The sequence below is a fragment of the Nipponia nippon genome, unplaced genomic scaffold (genome assembly GCF_047370975.1).
Source record: "Nipponia nippon isolate SJK-2023a ecotype South Korea unplaced genomic scaffold, ASM4737097v1 scaffold_1, whole genome shotgun sequence".
Taxonomy (NCBI): domain Eukaryota; kingdom Metazoa; phylum Chordata; class Aves; order Pelecaniformes; family Threskiornithidae; genus Nipponia; species Nipponia nippon.
The window spans coordinates 52480019-52506015 of NW_028262290.1; the positions used below are offsets into that span (position 1 = coordinate 52480019).

At 41.4% G+C, this 25997-nt stretch overlaps 1 protein-coding gene across 3 annotated transcripts; it reads right to left on the reverse strand.

The window, feature by feature from the left end:
* Nucleotides 1-61: 61 nt before the first annotated feature.
* On the reverse strand, nucleotides 62-23096 carry THOC1 (THO complex subunit 1). 3 transcript variants are annotated; one of them, XM_087755327.1, is made up of 22 exons: nucleotides 22939-23096; nucleotides 21929-22002; nucleotides 21762-21822; nucleotides 20962-21028; nucleotides 19763-19881; nucleotides 18423-18471; nucleotides 17818-17913; nucleotides 17452-17534; nucleotides 16867-16940; nucleotides 16147-16255; nucleotides 14788-14919; nucleotides 13387-13487; nucleotides 11880-11946; nucleotides 11660-11710; nucleotides 10952-11022; nucleotides 10038-10061; nucleotides 9523-9618; nucleotides 8547-8612; nucleotides 4545-4628; nucleotides 4169-4316; nucleotides 2606-2684; nucleotides 62-550 (listed from the first exon to the last, which is right to left on the reverse strand). In XM_087755327.1, the coding sequence occupies exons 1-22, from the start codon at nucleotides 23029-23031 to the stop codon at nucleotides 255-257; spliced, it is 2040 nt and encodes a 679-aa protein (XP_087611453.1). In that variant the 5' UTR covers nucleotides 23032-23096; the 3' UTR covers nucleotides 62-254. The 3 variants fall into 3 exon arrangements, with proteins under 3 accessions (XP_087611453.1, XP_087611462.1, XP_087611469.1); XM_087755336.1 differs by lacking the exon at nucleotides 10038-10061 and having other exon boundaries at nucleotides 22939-23095; XM_087755343.1 differs by lacking the exon at nucleotides 2606-2684 and having other exon boundaries at nucleotides 381-550.
* Nucleotides 23097-25997: the final 2901 nt, after the last annotated feature.

The window sequence follows — 25997 nt, forward strand, 5'->3', positions numbered from 1 at the left end:
AAGCTTCCCGTTTCTGCATCAGGACCACTCATCCTTTTCTCAGAAAATCTGGACAACTGAAGAAGATTATTAAAAAGTTTTATCATTTATTGAACAGAAAATACCTATTAAAAATCTGTTACCTAACAAGAATAGTAACAATTAACGACAAACGAAACAGTCACAATTAGCAACGGCAACAACAGCCGGAACAGTCACAATTAACAACGACCGCCACCGCCACAACCAAACAACAAGTTAGCATCTGAACGGAGTTAGCTGCCGCTTTCCGTGTCGTTGGTCAGGCTCTCCGCAAGGTCGCTCAGCCCAGCTTTGGTCAGCGCAGCAATCAGGTTCTCGGGGGTTGCGTGGGCGCCCTCCTGATCCTGCCAGGCAACCAGCAGCTGCTTGGCCCTCATCTTCATGTCCTCGCTGTCCGACTCGATCTGCCGTATATCCGAATCCTTCATTTCCAAGTAGGGGGCCAAGGCCTTCCACTGCTCCCCCAGCCTGATGGCAAATGACTCGATTTGTTCGCCCGTCATGGCTTTGTCCCGTTGTACCTCTGGACCTGGATGGGGGGGGGGGAGGGAAGAAAGAATCACAGTGAGGCGCCGGGAATGTCTCCGGAGACTGCACACGCATCTTCCCTGATCTGCCGTATTTTAAACCTCCTCCTTATTTACTAACAGACTGGCTTACGCCTTGCCTTTAGTTGTGAAAACCTACTCAAGAGCGCTGAGAACAGATGGATTTTTACAGATGTATCACCTGGGTTTCAAGAGGACTGTCCCTTATTGCCCACGATGAAGGAAATCTTGGGGTTTACGTATCTCCTCTTTGACTGAGAGAATTGCTAAAGCCTAAAGTACATCAGAACTGCCTCCTCTAAATGAAAACAAGGATTTTGACGGGTAGCCTGCAATTTTAAATACATGAGTCACCTGTAACATTAAAATACAGAGTCATCTTTAACATTTAATTTAGTGATTTACTTCAGTCACTTTACATGGAGTTCACCCAGGTAAAAAATAGTTTGCTTCCTTTTTACTGAGTTACTAAAGCCTCACGTTCCTATGAGCAGCAGGACTGTGAACAGGATAGTAACTTTAATATGTAGTCAGTACTTTAAGGAATTTTCTGTCATTCTGGCATCAAAAAAAAACCCCATAAAAAAAAAAAAAATACTGTGCTCTGCTGAGAAGCCAAGTGCTGCAGTGATTACACAGGTGGGTTTGGTTGAGCTTATCATGGTCTACAATCTATGGCTTGCCACCTATGTTTAGTGCACACTGTTTAAAAGAAAAAAACCCTAAAGACTGCATTACTTATGCACAGAAATTTATCATATTCTTAATTTTTAATAAATATCTCACCCTCATGCCAGAGGCTCTTCTCACCTGAAGAGCCAGCTGGCATGGAGCAGAAGCTCCAACTCTCTCCAGTGCCCATCAGTCACACTCATTTACCCGAACTAAACCCGCTACATCGAGGGGAAAGAATGGGAGATCACAACCAAAACAACAAAAGCACCCAGATCACTTCCACTGTTTCTAAGCAGAAGGGTGCACAGCGGACCACAGCTCTCCCATCTTTGCTTTAAGACAAGATTTAAAGAAAGATGGAAATTCAACCCCGTGAAGCTCTGAAGGCTGCTTCAGGCAGTGTTAAGCTGAAGAGGAGAGAACTTCTCCACTATTGGCAAGGAGACTGTGGAAAAGGTCAGGTGCTGGATGGAAAAGGGGAACAGAAGAGAGATTCACGGAGGCCCCCAGGCGGCTTTCCACTAACAGAGAAGTCTTTCGACAAAATCATGAAGTCCACAGGTAACCAGCAGCACTCGGCGTGCGAGTTCCACACCCTGCACACCCCATCTGCCCGTGCTGGATCCAAGAGCTCACCTACAGAAACACGACACGCAAGGGAGGAGGCGCTGTGAGATGAAGGCATGAGTGAGGATGGAAGAAGGCAAATTCACAGACACGGGAGACGAGGAAGGACACTCAGGAGCACGACATGCCAGGGTGACAGGCAAGAGACAAAAATGGAAGGACCGGTTCATGGAGAAGAACAAAGAGATGACATTTGTCAGGGAGGTTGCTCTTCTCACAGAGCAGCTTTTGCCTTTACGATATTTTAAATGAAGAGGAAGTAAAAATCTCAGAGCTGGAACAGATCCATTGCTGAAAGTCCCGTAACGACCCACCCCAGCAGGGGCTAGAGAGGGGCACTAGCCCGTGGCAATTAAAGGGCGGAAAGAACAGGAAAGCAGGGCAAGGAACACTCAGGTAGGTTTTTACACAGCAATGCTGGCGTTTTAGCTATAAACACCTACTAACACTGTAAACGTGCTATGTGGTGGAAAAGGTGGAAGAGGCTCCTAATGAAAGTGCTAACCCAGCTTCACCAAGTTGTACGCTTTCAGCACTGCAGGCCACGGGACCAAGAGGTTGCCACTGGTGCCCTGCGTCCTGAAAAGGCTGCGCTTCTTGGTACGAACGCGGGTTCAAGTTAGAAGCAGCGGGGTAACCAGGACTGGTGACCCTCAGCAGAAACTATGATGAAACACAGCTGCTACAGTACACATCAAGAGAAACTGAAAAGACTGAGAACATGCAAACCTTACTTTCATTGTTTTCTTTTAATAAAGCATCATTATCTTCCTCATCTTCATCTTCACCTGTTTTTATTTCTTCAGAAGGAGGCTACAATGAGAGAACTAAACATCACTGGATGAATTTTGTGTTTACAGAGAAATTTTACAGCTCTGTGATGGTCCCTGGAACGTGTGATAGCATGGAAACATCTGACATGATCCCATATGAGAATTAAAAATCCCCCCCAGTCTCTTGTATCCAAAACACCAGTAACAAGTGTTTTAATAAAACATAGCATTAACTAAAAAAAAACCTAATGAAAGTATCCACTGACTTCCCAGGATTCTCTCCCATTCTTTTCACAATAACTACAACTAAGCATTACATACATAGCTGTAATACTTTAAAAAAAAAAAAAAACAACCAACCCAAACCAAACCCAACTTGTTTAAGACTACACTACTAATGAACATTTTTAAAGAAAATAATTATTATTCCTCACTAATTTTATTCCTCACTCAGGAATTCCTCAGTCTTCTGTACTTTCAAACTTCTCTGTACACTAGTTAAAGGTAGCAAACAAATAAGCAAAGAACAAACTTGTCACTCTCTGATTTAGCTATTGATCAGCCAAGATGAACAAAAGACTGCTGCTTTTCCTACGTATTTCTTTCTTGCCCTAACATTTGGTACCTGACAGTAGCACCACCAGGAATACTGCATACAGTGATACCTTAATATATTAAACAGCTTTCCCCTCCCAGTATTTTTCCTAAAATTGCTATTAGCATCTAGTTAACTCTGATGGCTGAACAAACAAAAAAAGCTATATATTATGATCCAACCTTGACACCTCAGTGGTTTCATGTTACAGACAAGGAAGGTCTCAAATACAGAAGCAGGGGTTCATATCCACAAGAAATTGCTGGGTTGTGCGCCAACTCAAAGGTTTAGAAAATGCTCCCTTCCCCAGCTGTTAGTCTCTCATCCTTGCGTGCAAAGTGATCTGAAAGACCCCTCCCCTGGCCTCAAATCTGTACTGTTGAACATGCAAAGGGTTACTGCCTTAGATTTAGAGTTCCACAAGGTCTATTTTTCTTCCCATATCTTAGAAGTCAGGGGGCTGACAGAAGAGCTCTGGTAAATCTTGCTGTAAAGCTCTGGTAACACTTCAGCTGCACACCCTGCCCCTTTACTACGGGGCTGCCACCCCAGCAGCCACAGCCACCGATAGCCTAACACCAGCTTACACCTTCAATAAAAGCCGTTTGCGCTGCAGCAGGGAACCCAATTCGCTGGGTACAAACATATTCCTGTCTACCAACCCAGCAGAAAAACTTGGCATTGCCACAGCTGCTCGCTCACAGACTACAAGGCAGAGCTCAGCAGTTACTTGGTTAGTCAACGTTATTCACAGTTTAGTGTTACTGGGATCTTCATCGATTAGACCAATTTCACTTGTGATTTTTACTTTACAAGCTTTTTTTTTTTCCCCTGCGATTTTTTTTGCCCCCTCCCTCCCCATGTACCAAATGGACTGCAGAGAGACGAGCAGGAAGTCAAATGAATTCAGCATTTATTATATTACTTACAGGTAGCTCCTTGGCTAATTTGATTACCATGTTTTCTAGATATTCAGGTAAACTCTTGAACTGTTGGTTTGTTGGCTGGAAGAAGTGGGGACTTCTGCGAGCTAGAAGTCTCAATGCTCTCCAGCCATAGTTAGAATTGTTCACAGCCCTATAAGAAAACACAAGTTTGGTTGGTAATAGCCCGTCATCTATAAAAGCACAGAAAAAGATCTGAGTCATTTCCTAATTAATATTATTCTGTCCAAACTTATAAATTTCTTGTACATTACTGGAGTCCTGCACAGATACTAGTAATACAGAGAACAGTCTGTTTTCTTTAACAATCCGAACATGAAAGAGATCAAAATAAAGTGAAACACAACAAAGATTGACGTACTTATACTTATTTTCAACCATGTTTTCAGGATCTGCTTGTTCAATAGCTTCTTCAAAAAATTCCTCCAACGTTGGCATATATTCCCTAAAAAATAAAATAAGGAGCTTAATACTCCTCACAATCTGCTCTAAAATAGCTGGCTTTCAGGTCCTTCATATACATCTCAAGCTTATCCACAGAAGAAGATAATCCCAAAAAACAAACTACTCAAATTTAACAACTGCAAATAAGCAAAGAATCTTTGACACACGTTGCTATAAAATTATTTACTACGTAACCACTGAGGCGTACCAGTAGTCACTAGCACTGCCCGTTGTATGTATTTAAACCTTCTGCCATACCAAAAGGTGACACGAACGTCTGTCAGTAGCATTCGGTGAAAAGAGGACTATGGGACCTAAGACAAGGATTCTGGCAATACGGAAATAAGACTTTCATAAAAACACCCGTAACAGCTGACTGGCTGTCTTAGAAACATGCTGCCACTTGCACAGCTCACAAGCGCTCAGGAGTCTAAAATGGTTGTCAGGTTTGTGCAATTTGACAGGATAAGTAAAACGTGGCTTCTTTAACCCCCCCACCTTCCCCATTTCAGTTTCATCTGCTACCAGAGAAAGCATACTATTACTCCCCAATATCAATTATTTACGATCATTAATTTTAAAGGGCAAAAAATATTAGGCAGCTTCATGTCGTACTTAATGATCCCACCTCAGTGGCTCCCCAGCTTGCTCAAACACATTCATTTCACCCCCCGATGGCGATCCCTGTACCTTCTGCTGAAGGTACTTCAGTTAAAGTACATTCAATACAGGTTTAAGTCTACAGACGTCGGAAAAATTGACTTATTTGAAATGGACTGAAAAGCACCTGAACTCCTGGACTCAAAGAGATGTGATCAGTGGCACAAAGTCCAGCTGGAGGTGTGTCACTAGCGTATGCCAGGGCCTGATGCTGGGGCCAGTACTATTTAGCACCTTCATTACTGACCTATTGATGATGGGACAGAGTGCACCCTCAGCAAGCTTGCACACAATGTAAAACTGGGAGGAGTGGTTGATAGACCACTGCCGTTGTTGTGCTGCCATTCAGAGGGACCTCGACAGACCAGAGGAATTGGCTGACAGGAACCTCATGAAGTTCAGAAAAGGGAAACATGAAGTCCTGCCCCTCGGCAGGAACAACCCCAGGCACCAGTACATGCTGGGGACTGACTGGTGGGAGAGCAGCTTTGCAGAAAAGGTCACGGTGGACACCACCACGAACGTGAGCCAGCAATGCACCCTTCTGGCAAAGAAGGCCAGGAGCATCCTGGGCTGCCTTCGGAAGAGGGTTGCCAACAGGTGAAGGGAAATGGTCCTTCCCTTCTATTCAGCACTGGTGAGATACACCTGGAGTGCTGGGTCCCGTTCTGGGCTCCCCAGCACAAGAGCCACGGGTCCATGCAAAAGGCTGTGCACGGACAGGAACACCTGACATCCAAGGAGGGGCTGAGGGAGCGAGGACTGTACGCTGGAGAAGAGACGGCTCGGGGGCAGTGAGGAAGAAAGAAAGAGTCAGACTTGATGCTACTCAGTGAAAGTACAAGCGGCAGCTACCACAGATTGAAATATTGGAAATTTGACTTAATCATCAGAAAAAAACCCCAAACAAATAGTTTTTTGTGAGGGTGGTCAAACACTGGAACAGCTTTCACTCTTGGAGAGACTGGAAAAAATCCTAGGCAAATTGCTCTACTCGACCCTGCTTGGAGCAAGGGGGTGGACTAAGTGATCTCTAGAGGTCCCTTCCAACCTCAGCTCTTCTGTGATTTAAAAGACAATATTTGTGGTTCACAGGGGACATATTAAAAAGGTGACTGATGTTTCTGTTCTCAGAACAGCTAGTGGTTGCTTCTGAAAGGTATTCAAACCAGTACGTAAGGAACCATGACCTAAAAATATACCAGAAATACCCAGAATGACCAGGACAGTTTGCTGCTTTGAACATTACAAGCAAGAAATACAGATTACTTAAGAGCTCTAGGTTACTGTGAGCCAAGATTATCAGTGGTGCAAAGCAAGCTCATAATGATCTGTATTTCTCCTACCAAATGTTTGACAGAGACACATCTGCTTCTACAAGGGAACCTAGGGATCAGTCGGGGCAGGGAGGAAGCGCACTGGTCTATAAATTCACTTTAGTTTTGTTCTGAAACACATTTTGCCCAGGAAAGCAGTGCCCCATGCATGTTTAAGTGATAATACTAATCACTGACTACTGAAACCAAAGCCAGCATCTTGAAAACCCATCTGATTTGGATCCTGCTATACTTGGTGCTATGCAAAAACTTAAAAGACAGATTTCATCCTAAGGACAGCTATCTAAAAAGAAGACAGGTAAGGCAGTATTACCCCATTTGAACAAAGACATGAGGAATCAAAGCAAAAAGTTACAGTCCCTTGACCACGTTCAGTCACAAAGTCTATAATAAAACTTGGAACGGAATCCAAATCCTCCAGGATCTTCTCTTTCCTGTTTACCATGGCATGCATTTTCTTGGTTTGTCTCCATTTGTTTGTTTCGGGTTTGTGTGTGGTTTTTTTATTTTTAGTTTTTTTTATTCACAGAAGTTGCAGCACAATACAATCACGCAGTGTCGTGGTTTAACCCCAGTCAGCAACCAAGCACCACACAGCCACTCACTCACCCTCCCCCCCTCAGTGGGATGGGGGAGAGAATTGGGAAAAAAGTAAAACCCGCAGGTTGAGATAAAGACAGTTTTAATAGGACAGCAGAGGAAGAAGTAATAATAATAATAATAACTATACAAAACAAGTGATGCACAATGCAATCGCTCACCACCTGCTAACTGATGCAGCGGTCCCTCCCTCCTGGCCAACTCCCCCATTTATATACTGAGCATGACGCCATACGGTATGGAACAGCCCTTTGGCCGGTCTGGGTCAGCTGTCCTGGCTGTGCCCCCTCCCAGCTTCTTGTGCACCTGGCAGAGCATGGGAAGCTGAAAAGTCCTTGACTGGTGTAAACTCTGCTCCGCAATAGCTAAAACATCAGTGTGTTATCAACATTATTCTCATACTAAATCCACAACACAGCACTATACCCGCTACTAGGAAGAAAATTAACTCTATCCCAGCTGAAACCAGGACACACAGGGAATCAAAAGCTTTGGTTCCAAACACAACTCCACCTCTAGCCCTTGGCCTAGTAAAGGCAACTGTCCTGCACGTCCCAGCCTCACAAGAAAGGAAGGCACTCCTCTGCAGAGCTCAACCTCTGGAAAAGCAATTCCTCCACTCAGGACATCGGCACAGCCAGGACCTCTCCCCAAGCATCCAGCCTTTGCAGCCACTACTAGCAAAGTTCTCTTTGGGAACTGTCCCACTCCTTTTCCAAGTTTTCATACTAGGTACCACAACTGCACAAAACGGGATTACGCTATCTTTAACAAAGTTACGTAGCAAAGTACATTTTCAGTATTTCCTGCAATTGTTCAAGCAGCAGCAGCAGAATAACCAATAATTGTATTTTTCTACATCTGCACCACGAGTAGATCCGGTATGCACTGAAACAATGCCTGCTAGCCAATTTCCTCTTATCTGGTATTGTTCAAAGCACATGCCTGCTTGAAAATCGTAGCCAAACAGCATGCTAACTTCGTTAGAGCCAGACTTGGCAATCTTCCTTTATTATATAAGGTACTTAATTATACAGTCACACTCTACAAAATGGGAATTTCCATCTGGATTTTAGCTTAGATTTTACTTTACTAAGCAACGAAAATTACTGACGGCATAAACACTGGTGAAGAAAACTGTAAGGAGATTTTAGGCAAAGATTCACACAACCAACTTCTCTCAAGAAAAAAAGTGAAATGGCATACCGTACAAGATCACCTTATATACTTTCCTTATGCCAGTTTTGTAATAACTGTAATCTTGTGTGCAATTAGAGTGCCAAAAGTTAGCTTTAGACAATGATGCACTATCTTTTACCTACCTACTCTCAGATTTACAGGCTTCCATGTTATCAGGACATAAATTCCAAAGGCGGGTCAGTTCCTCACTGAAAAGAGAAGCATAAACACATTTTAAACTCCACTTCCATCATCCTATCATTCCATGCTCCGTCATTCACCAAAAGACAGACACAGGAAACAACGCTACAGAAATTCTGACCCCAGAGCCTTTATAATAAAGCATACCATACAAACTTTGTGATACATACATACACACTAGGAATTACCAGAAGTGACAGAAATCTTATCTGATGTTGCAAATCAGGAAAATTTTGTATTAAATTCCTATTATAATCTCTTGCTGATCTCTGGTCAGAAACAGTAACAAACTCTTTCCAAACTAGCTAAGGTCAGGCTGTTTTGTTTTGATAAATAATTTATCACTTTCTTTTTCAGAAGGCACGTTTTACTAAATGCTCAGTACAAGATCTTGAAGCTCAAGACAAGGTCAAAATTTCCACATCTAGGTTGGGTGAACTGTTACCACAAAAAGACTATCATTTTTCCTAAAGAAGGAAGTGGAAAAATGCAGCACTTCGTGTCATGCAAAATATGGCACTTTTATTGGAGAGGACCTATCAAGAAAAATTCTTTGCTCCAGGGATAAAATACCAGTGGGTGTTATTTTAAAACTCATGGCATAGATACATTTTAAGCAAAAACACAAAGATGGCAAAAGTATAAAAACTGATCCAATGACTACAAACCAGTGATTTTCAGCCTGTAACTTACAGATTATTTAAAAGGGATCTACAAGAGATGACTATAAGTAAAGCAAGCCTACTGCAAGTTTTAAAAGAACTGACATATCCCTTGGCTGTTCTTTCCTGGCAGTTTCAAAGTGAGGAAGTTAGAAAATTACTGACTAGACAGTCAGCAGCAAAAAAACCCCCAAAACCCCAAGCCAACTAACCAACAAAAACCCAGAAACCCTGCAATGAAAAAAATCCAACATACTTCCCCATAAGGATTTTTTTGTTTGGTCCTTTTCCTAAGAAGTCCTCTGGAGCTGGCCTCTTTCTCACAGGCCTCATTGGCTTAGAATCAGGAGGTCTAAAGAAAAAAAAAAAAAGCTCTTTAGTATCAAACCTGTAACATTTAAAGAACAAAATTAAGCCATTTCACTTCAGCTCGTGCCAAGTTAAATCATAATAAAAGTATTCAGAAGGACTGGGATTCCAGGAGTGGAAGGAGGGAAGGGGGAAGGAGAGAGAGAGAACGTAAAGTAAGAATAAGGAAAAGGATTTGCCAGACACCAAAATTAGTTCACTCACAAATTTAAAGGTCTATCAGACTCCTGATTTAGAAAAAGAAGGAAATCACATTTATGCCAGCAGCACATACTAAGTATGATCTATCCTGCTGCTCGGATCATCTGTTCCGTGATTGCAATTTCTCTTTCCCAGGTGTGCCTGATTTTGTGGGATCAGAGAATGGAGATCCCAGACCACTGAGATTAGGATAAGACCTACCCAAGCTGAAACTCTGGCTGAGATCTAAAGGAGACAGAACATTTATAAATGTCAAATTTCATAATTTTACTTCTCTCCCCAACCCCCCCCCCCCCCAAATAGTAATGTCTCTCTTCTCACAGCCCCCCCTCTCTTTTTTGCAAACAGATGAAGTCATGAGGACGTGGCTCCACCTGATCTCTCCATAAAAGGAAATCTGCAGAGAGATAAGGACCCAGCTGCTTCTTACCATGAAGAGGCTACAGCCTGCGTGTAGAATAAACAAGGATGGAAGAGGAATGTTTGGTCACCACCTCAAGATAGTCAAGTAGACATACGGAGTCAAAGTTCAAATTTTGCCACTAGTTAGTAACTGATAACACAGGGAACCTTTCAATGGCGAAAGCCACCTGATCGTAATTTCCGTTCAGGTAAGCGATCACCACCAAGTGGCAAACCTCATAAGGTAAATAAGAGGAGTACGGTTACACAAAACTCCAGGTATGCTGCCCCGCCAAAGCCATAATGCCAAAGGCTTCATTGGAGGCAATCCAAAGCGCTATATGGAAAAGTCAGGCACTAATTTCTTCAACCTAGGGTCTGCTGACGGCAGGAGGGGAGACAACATGCTTCAGTCTCCTCAGTCACTGGATTCTTGGTATTAAGAGAACAAAACATTGCCATGAGACAGTGAGGAATGCCCTCCTGAGACACCTCCCCCCCCCCCATAACCGCTGCTTCACTAACGTAACAAAGCCTTAAGACTTTTGGCAGAAATCTAGGAGCCTTCTGGACACACAGAAGGGACATTTGACTATACAAATTTCGAAGCTGTGTGAATCATTAATGTTCATATACATCGTGGGTACATATTCTGAAGCTGAACCCCCATTTCAAACAAGCAGCAGCAAGCTCCTACTTCATAATAGAGTTACCTTTCTTTCACAAAGCTTGGGCAGCCCTCATTTTTCCATGAGTTCCAGTTTTCTTCAGTATTTAATATATGCTGGAGAAACATAATATTGCACATTATTAGGGTCATAATCACCTTTGGAGTTGACCACAAAGTTTTTAATTAAGCTATTAAAATTAAGGGGAAAACTTTGTTACATTGTGTTTATTTCAGCCTCTATTTTGAAGGTCATCAGTGTAATGTTAGACAGCTGATTTAGTTTATACAAAAAAAAAAAATAGTGTATCTCCTCTCTTCAATAATTGTGGGAAAGGCTTTATTTCTGCTTCTTTAAACAAGAAAATAGATGCAGCCAAAGTAAAGGAAAAAAGGAAAGCAAGATGACAATTTTTTAACTTCACTTGAATCTTATTCCCATGTCTTTGGGCACAGCACTCCTTTCTGCAGAGACTTTTTAAAAAAAATTTTTTCCAGTAACCATTGTCTCCTGTACATACACATGCATATATATGCACATTTCCATTTTTCCCCAGGAGAAGGAAAAAAAGCACATTAATGAAAACATGGGAAAAATATGACTACAAAATAAAAAGATGTTATGAGACCTTTTTTACTGAGATGAGATAAAAGTTCTCTCAGATATTACGTCTATGTTGCAAAACCTACTTTAAACCGATACTGCTTTTAGTATAGACTCTATAGCTGTTCAGACAGGCACCAAAGTACTTACCTCTACCATTTTCGAGAATCTTTCCCCATCTGGAGGATTTTCTGAAAGAAGCTATGGTTGGGAGGGAGAAAAAAGTTAACTTTTTGCATTATATTTGTAGCAGAATACATAGAAAAAAAACCCAAGAAAACGGTGGTTACTGCTTCAAAGGTCTTTGATACAATATTACATGATAAATACTTTTCCATGTAATTTTTACAGAAGTATCTAGCGTACCAACCTGGTAAACTGCTTTTGTAGTATCTTCAATCCAGAGAGACTGTTCGTCTGTTAGAACATAGTTTGAACTGGGAAAAAAACAAAACAAACCAACAAAAAAGTCATTAAATCAGCTCACTTTTTTCTTTTTTTTTTCCTCCAAATTTTAAGAGTTTACTACACATCAAAATAGCGCTGAGGACACATCATTTACACTACACACTTTCTGAGGGGTGTTAGAGGGGATCTGAAGAAAGTAGTCTGAATGTGCTCTGGTCCGGTCCCATGGACTGACTACTTATTAGTTTGCGGAGTTAATTAGATGTGCTTGCGGAATATACCTTCTGGTTTAGCTTCACCCGATAGGAAGTCCATTTGCATGATTCAAGATCACACCTTGATGCTGGACCCAAAGCACAGCAAGTGGGAACAACGGAGAGACTTACTTCAAAAAACCCCCTCTCCTAACACCAGCTAAAGCACTACTGTAGACAAACCATAGTAAAAGAAACAATCTACTGGCTGTATACAGAACACAGATCTTGTGTATCTCAAAACATCAGTTCTTTTAATGAACTGTTTAATGAATTGTCATTGAAATGACTATCACCTCTACAGGACTGAACTGCAATTCAGGAGAGAAATTCTATTCCTTCTCTGCCACCAGCCTGCCTTGGTAAATAATACCAAAAGATAATCTATAGAATGAGGATAATGATCCTAATCTACTTTGCAACATTCTTTGAGATGTGTTTATAAAAAGCAGTATTTTGCAGGTGAAAGACAGCTGCCTTGAATGTTAGTCATTATGTGCACATGTGGTCCAGCGCACAAGAAATGAACAGAGAGGTAGCGTTTTTTTCATCGTAACTTTAGAGTACAGAGTAGGAAGAGATAGGGTTTTGTTCTGTCCCATTAATTTATAAAAGCAATATCATCATTGTTATTTCTTGCTATTTTAGACAGAATTCTGTAGCGCACCAAGAAAAAAACAAATCAGCAACCAATGCCACATCAGAGAGTCAATATAGATTCAAAATGATACCACATACAAGTAGCTTGCATTGGTCTAACAACTTGCTGATGCCAAACAGAAGGACTCCTTCCCTCTCACGGCTGGCACTCACCTTAAGCAAGCTTTAGTGGCTTCTACTTCTCTAAGACACCACTCAACTCACTAATTTGGCAGAAAACTAACTCTGCAAAGATGGGCAGATTGGGTTTTTGCTGGTTTAGTAAACTACACAAATTTGAGTAAGTCTAATGAACACTAGAGCCACTGCAACAGAAGAATCATGTTCACGTGATTCATGGCAGAGGATCACACAAAGAGGAGCAGAGGAAGGCAAGAATGAGACCTCCACTTTCCTGCTGTAAAATAACTTCAGCCACATCCTGTATTTACCAATCCAAAGCTCTGCAAGTTTCACAAAAACCTTAGAAGAAGTAGACATAAACGTTAAAATATTTTGGTTTATCTCCAAGTTCTTAGCTCCCCATCCCCAAAACACAAAATATTTCCACATTACCTCTTAAATTTGACCTGTCCCTTTAGATACTGAAATAGTATTAGGTACTGCAACAAGATGTGACGGCGAAAGTTACTGTCACTCAGCTGTAAATCCATCAGCTACACAAAAACAAACAAACAAAAGAAGAATTACATATATATTTTAAAGACGCTAAACATGCATAAGCAGAAAAATCCAGCAAGTGTTTTCAGATGAACTAGATAGGGACTGTTTTTACAACAAGATGATGGTAAGTCATTACAGAACCTCTGTTCAGCATCACCTATCAGGACAGCTCTCCATAAGGTACTAAGATTGGTAAACTGTCTCCTAGCGCAATTTAGGAAAGAGTTATCAAAATTTCTAATGAAATCCATTTTTTAAAAGCATGAGGAACTGCTTGTAAAAAGTCAAAAGTGCATCCCTAGATTTTTGTTTAACTAGTTTTATACTGCTAGATTTTACATCATCCACTTTGAAGCAAACAGAAATTTGGAAAGAACAAATACTCAACTTTCTCAGTAACTGGAGGACAGCTGGCTCCTTTCTCCTATGAACTACTGGCTATAACATAAGGGTTTGGTTACCACAGAAGGGTTCGCTCTCCTCAACACTTGCACAGTGATACACTGCTTGGTTTCTATCCTCTGTGCTGCAGCATGATAGATCATACAAAGGAAACATCTGAAGATTCTTTAAAGAAAAGACCTTTGACTATTGGGTGTTCACTAAACAATCGGTTCTATACCTTCTATACTGTTATTTTAAAATTGTCAATACACAGGTCAAAGGCTTAAGAGGAATTTACCTACTCTTCTATCTCAGAAAGAGAAAACTCATGCTGCATTGAGACTTGCTTTCTGTCATCTACTAATGCATGCATTTAAAAGTTGAAGTTATATGTTATTCAAAAATGAATACAACAATTTTAGGATTAAATTCAATAGAGTGTTGGATTTTTGAATTAATATTAACAGAACTAAAAACTCTCAAGACCTTTTTAGAAGCAATTTTAAACAAGACCATTATGAGGCAGAAAATATAGTTAACACATCACCAGCCAAGTTTTGAAAATGTAATTCTAAAGGCAATAAGAAAGCAACAGATATTTAAATATTTACTCTCTTTTAACTTCCCTTTCTAAAGGTAACAATACACATCAAATGCAACAAATTTACTGCAGACTCTTATTCCAGAAATAAGAGTCCCTGAATCATCAACTAACAGAGGGAATCCACACAATGTTACGGGATACCCACAGAAGCTGTGGAGTCTCTGTCTCTGGAGACGTTCAAAACCCAACAGGACATAGTGCTGATCAAGCTGCTCTAGCCGAGAGCTTTGAGCAGGAGTTTGAACTAGACACAGGTTCCTTCCAACCTCAACTAGTTTGTGATTCTGAGAAAAGAAATCACATACCTTTTCACTAGTTAGAAACTTTGCAAAATACACGTGTTCTCCTCCTGTTTTTAGTTCTTCCAGCTTTTTTCGGGAAGCCTGAGTGTCGTCCAATTTATAACTTTTGAAAACAGCCAGAACTTCTTCTGAGTACTATAAAACAGAGTTATTTACCACATGAAAAAAATACAAAAACTTTGTAGTTAGAGAACTACACTAGATTTAGTGCCAAGCAAGTAAAATCATTTGTAAACTTGCTATCAGTCAGCTGAAACAAGACCCATTTGCCATTGATATGCAGGGCTTCTCTGAATAGCACAAATGACAGTGAAAGTATTATTTATCATTTCAGAACATCTAATCGTTTGGATTATTTAAAATATGCTAAGAAAAACAGTGTTACAGGCTGTGCGCAGTGCACAATTGCTTTGTTGTTTAGAAGTTATGAAGAAAAAAGGTCCACATGATGATAGTGCTATATTCAAATTCAATTTAAGTTGTTCAGAACAGATACCTTTCTTTGTATATAAGTGAGAGTTAAATTTGCAGTGCTGCTCTTAAAAATCAATTCAGGGCCTTAAAGCTGCAATGACGAAAAACTCAAAAATTTAATCTGAAAGACCTAATCCTGGCCTTGTTCAGTTTCTCTGAACCATAAGGGGCAGCGGGGGGGGGAATGTTGGGTTTTTGTTTTTTTTTTTTTAAAGTTGAGAATGTAGACCTCATTAACTAGATTTATATTAGAATGTCTGAGCAGATGTTACCTCTTATTACCAGAACACAGAGAATGAAGTGTGAAAACACAGAAGAAAAAAAAAAACCAAAAACAGTCTTCTTGCTATTAAATAAACAGTGACTAGCAAATTGTGAAGAAACAGGTAGCTCAGCAATATATCATCCTCAACATCCATGCTAAGCAAAATTGAAACAGCTGGCTGAAGAGGCTGTTCGAGTCATTGCTTCTATAGAGAGATTTGTTTCAATAGAAACCTATCATCTTTAGGATCCCACTGGGATCAATATGAGTGTTCAAAATAAGATCTAGGACTAGGTAGAAGTATTTTTTTTCTTGGGGGAAAAAAAACCCCACAAATTCTGCTTTTTTCAGCTGATGAATCACAAAAAGGGACTTCTGACTTTGTATCAACATATGAAGTCTTTCTGTTAGTGACTTAGGAAAGTTTTATTAGGGGATTTACTGTACATCTTAACATACTGTTTATTCACTTGAGAAAACAGCAAAATGCATTTCCTCATGCATGATTATTTTTCAATGGCATTAGTGGTTGAACTCTTCTATGCTTATGCAGTCACTCTTCTACTTGTATAAATGGTTATTTTTACTTAGGCTGAATTCTTGAAAGCATGAACTCAGATTACCTTAAGAAAAGTTTTCCATGAGACCTTCTCATAGCACTGCACAGGATTTCTAAAATAATCTTGAAGTGACCAGAATTTTCTATACAGGTTATAATCTATTGGAATTGAACTGGGGGGAAAAAAAAAATATTCAAATGGTTATGAAAATCCATATTGAAAGCGATACACTAAATTCAAGTCCACTCAGGAATGTGCAATCCCAGAAATTAACTTTGTAAGTGAAATAATAAGCCAATAGTGAGACCTTACAGAGAAATCTGTAATTCAGAATTTGTCCCTAAGAGTTTTCCATCCAGTCTACTGTTACTTTCTTACCATAAGAGCAAAGATAGTGTAAAAGTCTTAAGATCCCTTTTTCTTACTATCTGGAGAATGAAGAGGAACACAGCTCCTAAAAGCATATAAAGCATGTACTCAGAATCACTGAATACATCTTGCCAGAACAAGTTTTGTCAAGATAATTGGGAGAATTGTAAAAAAGAGAGAACAACAGTGGTTCTCAGCCAGGGTATGCAACTTTCCCAAATAATCTGTAGATTTCTTTCCTCTTCCAGGCATCTCCACTTAAACACATTAAGACACAGCTAGCTTGTATCTAATCTTGACAGGACAGGAGGTAAGTAGAATTCTGAGTACAACTTTTAAGAGTATTTCCCAAACAGCCCTTTACTTTCACTTTATAAAATTTTGTTTCAACTTTTAGAATTGCTACAAGCTCACCAACTTGTTGGTGCTTCATCATCTCCCATTTCACCTTCTTCTACATCCATTCCTTCTTCTCTCTCCTCCGTGTGCTAATAGGAAAAAATAATTTAAAATTTATACAAATACCACTATAATTTACATACAGTTTTCATGGTGTTCTTTATTTTAAACATTCTATTACACTTTAGGTCAGAAAGCTTAAGCTGGTAATTCAAAAGATCTCTAAAGTATTATTCCAGTAAAATGAGCAACAAATTCCTGTTTTAACACCTTACTACACTTTGCAATGGTGGCCTGACTTCTCCTGAAAAAAGCTGAAGGGACAGCGCTATCCTCCGCACACTGTGGGGACAACTTGGTACAGTTAAGTGACAGAGCTCATCCCTTACAATCAAGTCGATTTTTGCCCCCCCTCGAAGTCTGCATAGTTTAATATACCAGGTAACATGCCTATTTCCAGAATGAGCAGCTTGATCTGGAAGAGGGACAACCAAATTATGAACATACAGTTCTGAACATTATGCACAGCAGTGCACTGCTGCGCAAACAGTCTTAGACGCTTCCTGTGGAATGAGTGAAAAATGACAAAGGAATTTTCACCTTCTGTCCTAGAGTGCTCTCATGTTCATTGGTATTGAAAACAGTGACATTTTCCAGGTTAAACTGGCTCTGCAAGTTAAGTCCTGTGAAAAACAAAGGGTCGGTGTTAGAAGCTGTGAAGTTCATAAGTCTGTTCATTCAGTTGTTTGAGATGCTGATATTAAATTCTCAGAAACAGCATTCAAAACCTGTGTTTGAAATCACAACAAACGGAAGTCACTTACAATATCAAGAGTAGGGACAAGAACTAAGATACAAGTGCAAAGTGATTTTCTCCAACTGAATTTGGTCAGCAACCATCATAAAAGATTCAGCACATTTAGTCTTTGTTAGATGTTAAGTGGGATGAAACGCAAAAAATCTCACCTGACTTTTCTGAAAGCGGAAATAACCTAGCCAAGAACAGTTGAATTCTTCCACAGAAGACTGTGTTTTGTGACTTAGATAATCTTCTTAGGAGGTCTAAATATTGTAAAAAGTAAAGAATGTTAGTCTTTCAATTTCTCATGCACTAGAATTTAAGACTGGCTAATTACATGACTTACATAGCTAATGAAAGCAAGCTAAGATTTGTAAATTTAAATGCTAGTAACTTCCTCAGATCAGCCGTATTTTTTCCAAATGCATTTTACCAATTCTCCTAACACCTTCAACAGCAATAAAAAATAAGTTCAAATGAATCTTTCTCAAATACAGCCTCTGATATGGGCCTTGCCATTGCTGAGGAATAACTATTTCTCAGATGTTCTGCCATAACCACCTCACTGATGAAAAGATTTCCCTAAGGTCAGAATGACTTTCACATTAATCAGCAAGACTCATGAATATCTGCGGAGATTAGTGATCTGCCTTTTAACTTTATTACTTATTGAACACATCTGAATGTAAATCAAATTATTAAACTCACTTTCATGTGCTGAGATAGGGAGTTCTTTAATTCCCCACCACCCCCCTGAAAACCTACAACTCACCATTGCACATTCGTAGCAAGTAATTTTTCCCTGCAGAGTAAAATGTATTCTGAAACGGAGTAAAGATATTTAGATCATTAGGAGAACACAAAACCTTCACGAGCAGAATTTAAATCAATCACAAGCCATGAGTCATTCCTACTATTAACTCAAAATTTGATTGTTCCCTTAAATAAGAGGCAGGTCTCACCAAAAGGCAACATAAAACAAGCAGTCCCACGAATTCCAAGAAAGCATAAAACATAACATTTAAATCCAGCCTCCATACAGAAAAACAGCATGTGACAATGAACTGTAAGAGCAGCATCCATGTTTTTTTCCTGGAACACGCTAATTTCCACACTCATTGCCTTTATTATTCCTTGCATTATTTATACACAAACGCAAAGAGCAATACACAAAAGATTTAGAGCATTCACAGTACTAGTCATTTGACAGCAGGAGAAAGAAATTGATAGGTACTTGAATTAATGATAAAGACCAGTTTCTGAATATACTGGTGGGGATAATGTTATCTGAAACAGAACAGCTTGAATGAATGCCTAAAGGAGGTAGTACCAGTTAGGAAAACCAGGTTAGGAAAACAGAGAAACTGGAATGCTTTTCAGGTGTTACCTATAGAGCTGCTGACACTTGTGGTCCCAGCAGTACTGCCAAAGAGCAAACCAAGGATACCGAGATCCAAGATTTCTTAGGATCTTGGAATAAAATGCAGGCAGCTTAGGAATTCTGACCGAGACCCTGAATTCCCTCTTTAATTAACAGCACCTGCAGCACAAGAAGCTCAGCAGCCTGTCACAGCAGCTCTTCTTCTGCTACAGCACCATGGCACAGCAAGAGCGTAAAACCCTCCCACAGGCCTCAAAACACCAATTGCTCCTCAAGAGCAGAAACATTTTAGGCCAACATATTCACCATCGCTGTAGTCCTGTAACGGAAAGCTCATTAAGGAAGTGACCAAGACTTCTTTTGCTGCAAATTGGAGATCAAGGAATCTCCTGCAGCTCTGAGTGAGAAGCTGAATAATCAGTCAAGAGAGAAGCTACTCATACAAATTGTCCATCAGAAATTAAACTTTCTGTTTCCAAATGTGACAAACACTGTATACTGTAGAGAAAGGAGTTAGAAATAGAGTGTCAATCAAAATTAGGATTTCTTTTATTATTAATTTTCTGACCTTTGCTGCCCAAACATTTGTAAGCCTCAAACCAGAATGTGCTCAATGCTACTACTATTTTAACACAAACAGATATAAAGACATTTAAAAATCTGTTTGTAAAAATGGTTCAGGTAGACAGAAGCTTTGGCACAACTATATCACATTTTGGAAAAATACCTACCGATTTCCATGTAGCAACATTCTTCTCCACAAAAGTGAAAATTTTGTCACACTGATCCAAAGGCAGGCAATCCAGAACATCCCCCAGAAGCACAAAAGGGGTCGATGCAGTGCAGATACCTATAAGGGACAGGGAATATTTTATTCAGCAAATTTCCACTGCAATGCATAACGATGCATGGCAGTTGAGGGACATTATGTTAAAAAAGAAGAAAAAAAAGTTCTCCTGGGTTCCTACAAATACTAATAAAAAGCTTAGGCTAAAGCGTGAACTTCCATTAAAGCTATTTCTATATGTACACATATGCAGATGAGCTTTACAAGAGCTTTGCACTAACGTAAAACAAATAGTAAAGAATAACTGTTCTAAAAACCTCAAAGTCTGAAACAACATTGCATGTCTCTGCAGACTGCAAGTGAACGCTTTCAGGCTTCTAAACCCACAGTTAGTTACACTACACATACCCATGAAGTCTGAGTTCTTCCTCAAGCAAAGCACCACTAAAGGAGTGCTCCAAGTCTGTCTACCCACACTCCGTAGTTTGGTAGTGTCTGCATTCCTCATAATCACAGGTCTTGTTATTCTACAGTTCATAAAACACATTGTTGAGCTATACTTACTAAAACAAACAAGTATTTAACGTGTAACGTGAACAAATGAAAAAAGGGAAGAGCGCAGCGCAATGATTTCTGACACAAAAGACAGTTACAGAAACAGATTCAAGTATCTAAAAAACAGCCATGTACTGACAGGTCAGTACTGGGAGACGAGGACAGAAATTCAGGAGAAGTTACTTTTGGCTCTGCCAGTGACTGACAGAGAAATCTACAAGTCATTTAACCTCTCTGCCTCAGTGGTCTCATCTCTGAAATTATGATGGGTGACTTCTAAGCATTTTACAGTGCTGGACAAAGACAGAAAATGCTAATTACGTTGCAACCAAAATCATGCACTTTCCTCTATTAAAAAAAAAAAAAAAAAAGAAGATTCCAACACAAATGTCACACCTAACTGAATTTAATTATATTATACTTCACTCCTCTCATGAAACAGACTTAATAACCAGTAGCGTGTAAGGACCACATATTATCAAAGCTAACTGCTGTAGATGACTTTAAAAAAAAAAAAAAGATCAAGACACTAAAATTCCCCTAAATGGTCCCTAAAGCAGCTATCAAATTTGAGAGAAAGATGCTCACCTTCTGTGACTCCATTAATAGCAAGCGAAATAATTGCCAGGAGATTTTCACATGGAGCTTTATTTATCTAAACAAACAGAACAGTGTTAAACTTCTCTATTCTGACCTAAATATACTTAACAAAACTAAAATTCTCGTTTCCAAGTAGGCATATTTAAAACAAATATTGACATTTGACTTCCCAAAACTTCAAACATTCTACCAAATCAGACCTGTCAGTTAACTATATAAAGTTTTTATTGGGTGAGCAACGTTTCTTGACTGCTTGCAGCCATTAAAGATCTTACAATACCTACTGTGTAGAGAGAGTAATTTACCTCTGAAAATTAATATCCCACATTCAGCCTTCATTCAAGTAATACCAACAAAAACATTCTTTGATTCTTTTCATCATTCTATTCAGCTGACAGGCAGCTTTGTTACATGCTAGTAACTGATAACCTACTCTCCCCCCCCCCCCCCCCCCTTAAAGTATCATGGTAGAATAATGCATATTTATGAACTAGAATTTTAAGACAGAGCAGACTTTCACAAGCATTACAAAGAACTGCTGGAAAAGGCTAAGTCAACACCTCTTGCTATAGCATGGTATCTGTAAAATACGGCCATTCTGTCCGACCTACCAATCTCCTTTAAGCATTTATATTCAATTTTAATTAGATAACTTTTACATAATTCATGTTTTTAATAAACAGTATTTCCTTACACTGAAGTAAGTTGCTGTTAAATTAATACATTAACTTGCAAAGAGAAATTTGAGCTTTATCAAGAGAAAAGCTGTAGCAGTTTAAAGTACTTACTATTTCTTCTTCTACAATAACTCTAAAAGCTTGATCCAAGGTACACTTCTTTTCATTTTCACTGCAAATGCAAACATTCCACATCAGTTTAGTAACAACTATTAGGGATAAGATTACTAAAAATTATCTGAATAGGCACCTTTTCAAATTGAGCGGCATTTACTTACCTCCCAGGAATCTGGTTAAATGCATTCAACAATGGCTTGATACTTTTGTTAATCAGAGCATCTCTGGCAGACGTCTACCAAAATGTAAAGAAACAAAAGTTACAAAACCAGTACAAAACCAGACAGATGTCCTCCTTCCTCTACCTGACAGCGGACAGAAGTACTAAGGAATCTATTTGCCACGCACCACGCGTCAGTTTACAAAGAGAACTTTGTAACTAGTAGGGCAAATAACAAATGCCTAGCAAATTAGGCATGCGAGCTAGCGGAGCATCACGCCTCAAACCTGGGCTAACAGTGTGGTAAAAACAGTAGGCCTAAGTGTCACACAGAGGAACACGCTGTTGTGACCAACGCTGCGCCCACGCACACAACTTCACCTGCCTCACAGGCAGGTTATGGTGGTTTGGGACATGACGGTCTAAAAATTAGATGGTCTAAAAATCACTACATCCTGTAACGAAATCATTCTAATGAGGCAAGCGTGTGCCTCGACCGCTTCTGTGCGAACGCCATCCCCTTGTCTCACGAACTGGGCCGCACACGGCGAGACCCCCAGGCCTGGGCGCGCACCCAGCCCCACCTGCTCTGGCAAGGGAAAAGCATCGTTCAGCAGAGGCGCACGCGAGAGAAGCGCAATAAGCTACGGACGCGCTGCTGCGGGGGTGACGCCAGAATTTAATTTCATTTTATTTTACATTAATTTTAGTTAGCTAAACAGCCCTCGGCGGGCTAGGCTGAGCCAGTACAAAGCCCTGTCCCCACGCTTATACCCCTTTACCGCAGCTGCGCTGAAGGCCCGTTAAAGGAGAGCCCCGGCCGGCCCAGCACCGGGCAGCGGCGGCGCGGCCCGGCCCGGCCGCCCAGGCGGAAGGGGAGAGGGGCGGGCGGCGCGGGCGGGCAGAGCCCTACAGCGGCGCGCAGACGCTGCCTCCCTCCCGCCCGCCCCGCCCCTTCCCGTCCCGTCCCCCTCCGAGCGGCGGCGAGGCTGCGGGCCCGGCCGGGCTCACCGTGAAGCGGTGCCGCGCCTCGGGCAGGCTGAAGAGCGGCGGCGACATCGCTCCGACGGAACGGCGCTCCGCGGCGCGCGCCGATGACGCCATGCTCCTCCGAAGGGCGCTGCGTACATCCTGGAGACGCCCCACCTGCGCCGGGCGCAGGCGCGTGGGGCGGCGGCGGGGGCGCTGTGGTGGAGGCGGGAGCGGGACGGGAGGCGGCCGCCCCTGGCGTCGGTCGGCGGCGGGCTGTTGTCAGAGGGAAAATGACTTTAAAAGGTTAACGTGTGTGGGGGTGACAGATGCGGTGGTTGTTTCTTGTGACAGCCACCTCAGAGCCGCAGTCTACCGCCATCTTCACGGTATCACTGAAGGAAGAATAGTCAGGAATTTTTGTGTCATAGCTAAAATCACCTCGGTGCTAACAATTCACAGGTCGAGCAATATCCTATGGATACCTCCTTCTGAGTCACTTTTAATGGGAGTTTAATCATGGCTTTGCTGGTAAATGTCTGAAATAGCCCTGCAAAAATGAACAAATGTTTATTGTCAAATTTATCTTTCTGTGTGGCTCAGCTCCTTTAAAGACGACATTTTCTACCTAGCCTAAATAATGGCGGTTCCCAGACTGGGCTGTTGACAGCCTACTTCCAGCCTTGGGATGCCTCGTCTTCCGTCCCCGTGTCCAAGCCTGCAGCTATGAGTTGGGAACCCTTGCTGTGTCCTGTCCCGCCATAAAACCCTCCCAAATATACCCCTCGTCAGCCGCCTCCTGGGGCTCTCAAGGGCACTTCAAAACTGACTGGAGATACTGTTTTCTCCCACCGCTTCTCAATCCTGCCTTCCTTTTTGCTGTCAAAGCAGAAGCATGTGACTTGCTTTCCTTTCCTTTTGGAAAAAAAACCACCCAAAACCAAACAAAAAACCCCACCCCACCTTTTATCTTACCAGTGCTGAAGTTCTTTAGGCACTCACTGTCATTAAAAACCCAGCTACCTGGCTGAGCCCGCCAGCCCATCCTGGTGATAAATGGCTCTCAAGATGTGTGACTAGCACTAAACAAACCGGTCTATGTCTGTCTAGACCGCCACTGCGTTCCTGGGTGTGTGGCTGCCCTTAAATCTAAATTCCTCAACGCAGCAAATCTGTATTGCAACACCAAATGGATTTATTCGACCCCCGAAAGACAAAGCTATGTTCTTTGATGAAGTTAGGCTTTCTCCCCCTGTATGTAGAGACCTGCAGATCCCAATTCACTGGACGGGGAGCACTGGTCTGCCAGAAACCCTGGGAGCTCTGTGAGGGGAAGATCTCTCAACACGTGCAGTATTCTTTCTCAGCACCCTTTGATGGTCCATTTCTAGTTGCTTTGGGTTGTGATTCCCCAAGCAGCTCAACCACTGGTTTCCTACCACCAAAGGGAGAAGTGAGCTTAGGTCCCGTTCCACTGGAGACGACGCCTATGAACACGGAGGCCCTCCATATCATGGATCTTGCTCTTCTCCAGTACCGTAACCTCAGGCTTTTGGTCAGTTACGCCGTCTGAAGCATGACATGTGCAGGCAGCGCTCCTGCCTGTCTCCAGCTCTTCACATGAGTGTTTCAGCAGTTATCTTCTGCTGTTGTCTCTGAATGCCTGAAGGGAAGGAACATGCTCAGCTGGGGTGTCCCTGAGTTATGGCATACCGTAGTCCAGTATATGCTTTGATTTCTATTAACAGGCTAAGAGCAGAAGTCCTTTCCTGCATCCAGCTTTGTGGGCTGGAGGGTCCGGCTTTTCTCCACTGTGCACCAGAAGGCTGGAGCGAGCCCTTACCACCTTGCTGACAGAGGGGATCGCGCACGTGCTTTGGGTTGAGCTGGCTGGGTCAGCGGGTTGGCTCACCCACACCTGCCCAGGGTCTGTGCAAGCTCAGCATGTCTGCATTGCTCCCTGGATCCTTTCCAGCGGCAGAGCAGCCTGGGCCGAGGCAGTGTGGGGTTAAATGTGCATTTTGGAGGGTAGGTGTAGGAGGCAGTGGAAAACTTTTCAGTCAGCAAAGTTGCTTGCAAGGGGGGGTGTCTGACCAGAATTATTGGGAGCATTAGAAAATGTCCACCATTGCTAAGTTTTCCTTTTTTTATTTGTTTGTGTAAAGTGAAGGACTGCCATGGCTTCAGCCTGTGTTTTAATTCTGAGAGAAAGCCAAGCCCCAACATGGTTTCCCAGGTCTCCTAAGCACGCTGTTTGGTGTCTGGCTGAAAAGCTCAGGTATTGCCCAACTCCTGTTGCTTAGGTGGAAAAAAGCTCAAACATCCAATATCCCGTTCTTATTGGAAGAGGCAAATAATATTAAAATTAAATTTATTGTTATTGTTCAAAGCAAATATTTAAAATAACGTATGAAAGGATAGATGGGAGCGTTTTTCTGTGTGGTGTGGGAGTTACCAGGAGAGGGAAGTGTTTGCCCAGAAAAGGAAGGCACAGAGTGAGCAACAGCTTGGCCCTGTGCTTGGGGGGCTGACACCGATGCTGCTCCGCTAATGGGGAGCCGGGAGCACGCCGCCAGCCCAGAGTCTGTCACTTCATCTTTAAATTAAACCATTGTTTGACACGGCCTAAAAAATGTGGGATATGTCAGAGATTGATTTCAAATCATGGGGAAAGGGGCTTCGTAACATTGAAAATAGGCTCCACATGATTTATCATTTTGAATGAGTCACCTGCATATACTATGAGACATGATGAATATTAGACATTCAGGCTTGGAAGAAAGTTTGCTTGTTTTTTTACAAGGCTTTTTCACCATTTCTCATCTCTTATTTTGCTAAATTAAACCATATTATCAGCTGAATAAATAATTCTAAATAAATCATTTGAGATTATTCTAGCCCCCACCTCTCACTGTATGAAAGAAAAAGAGAAGAGCTCTCTGAATAGGTTAAAAAAAAAAGCTTTTGAACTTTTACAAAGATAGTAGAAAGCCAATTACAAGTGTCCTAAGGAGATACTGCCAGAGTAAATGGAGTCTTTTTTAGAATACAAATATTCCTTAAGCCAAGACTGATGTTGTACGTGAACAGAGCAGGACTGC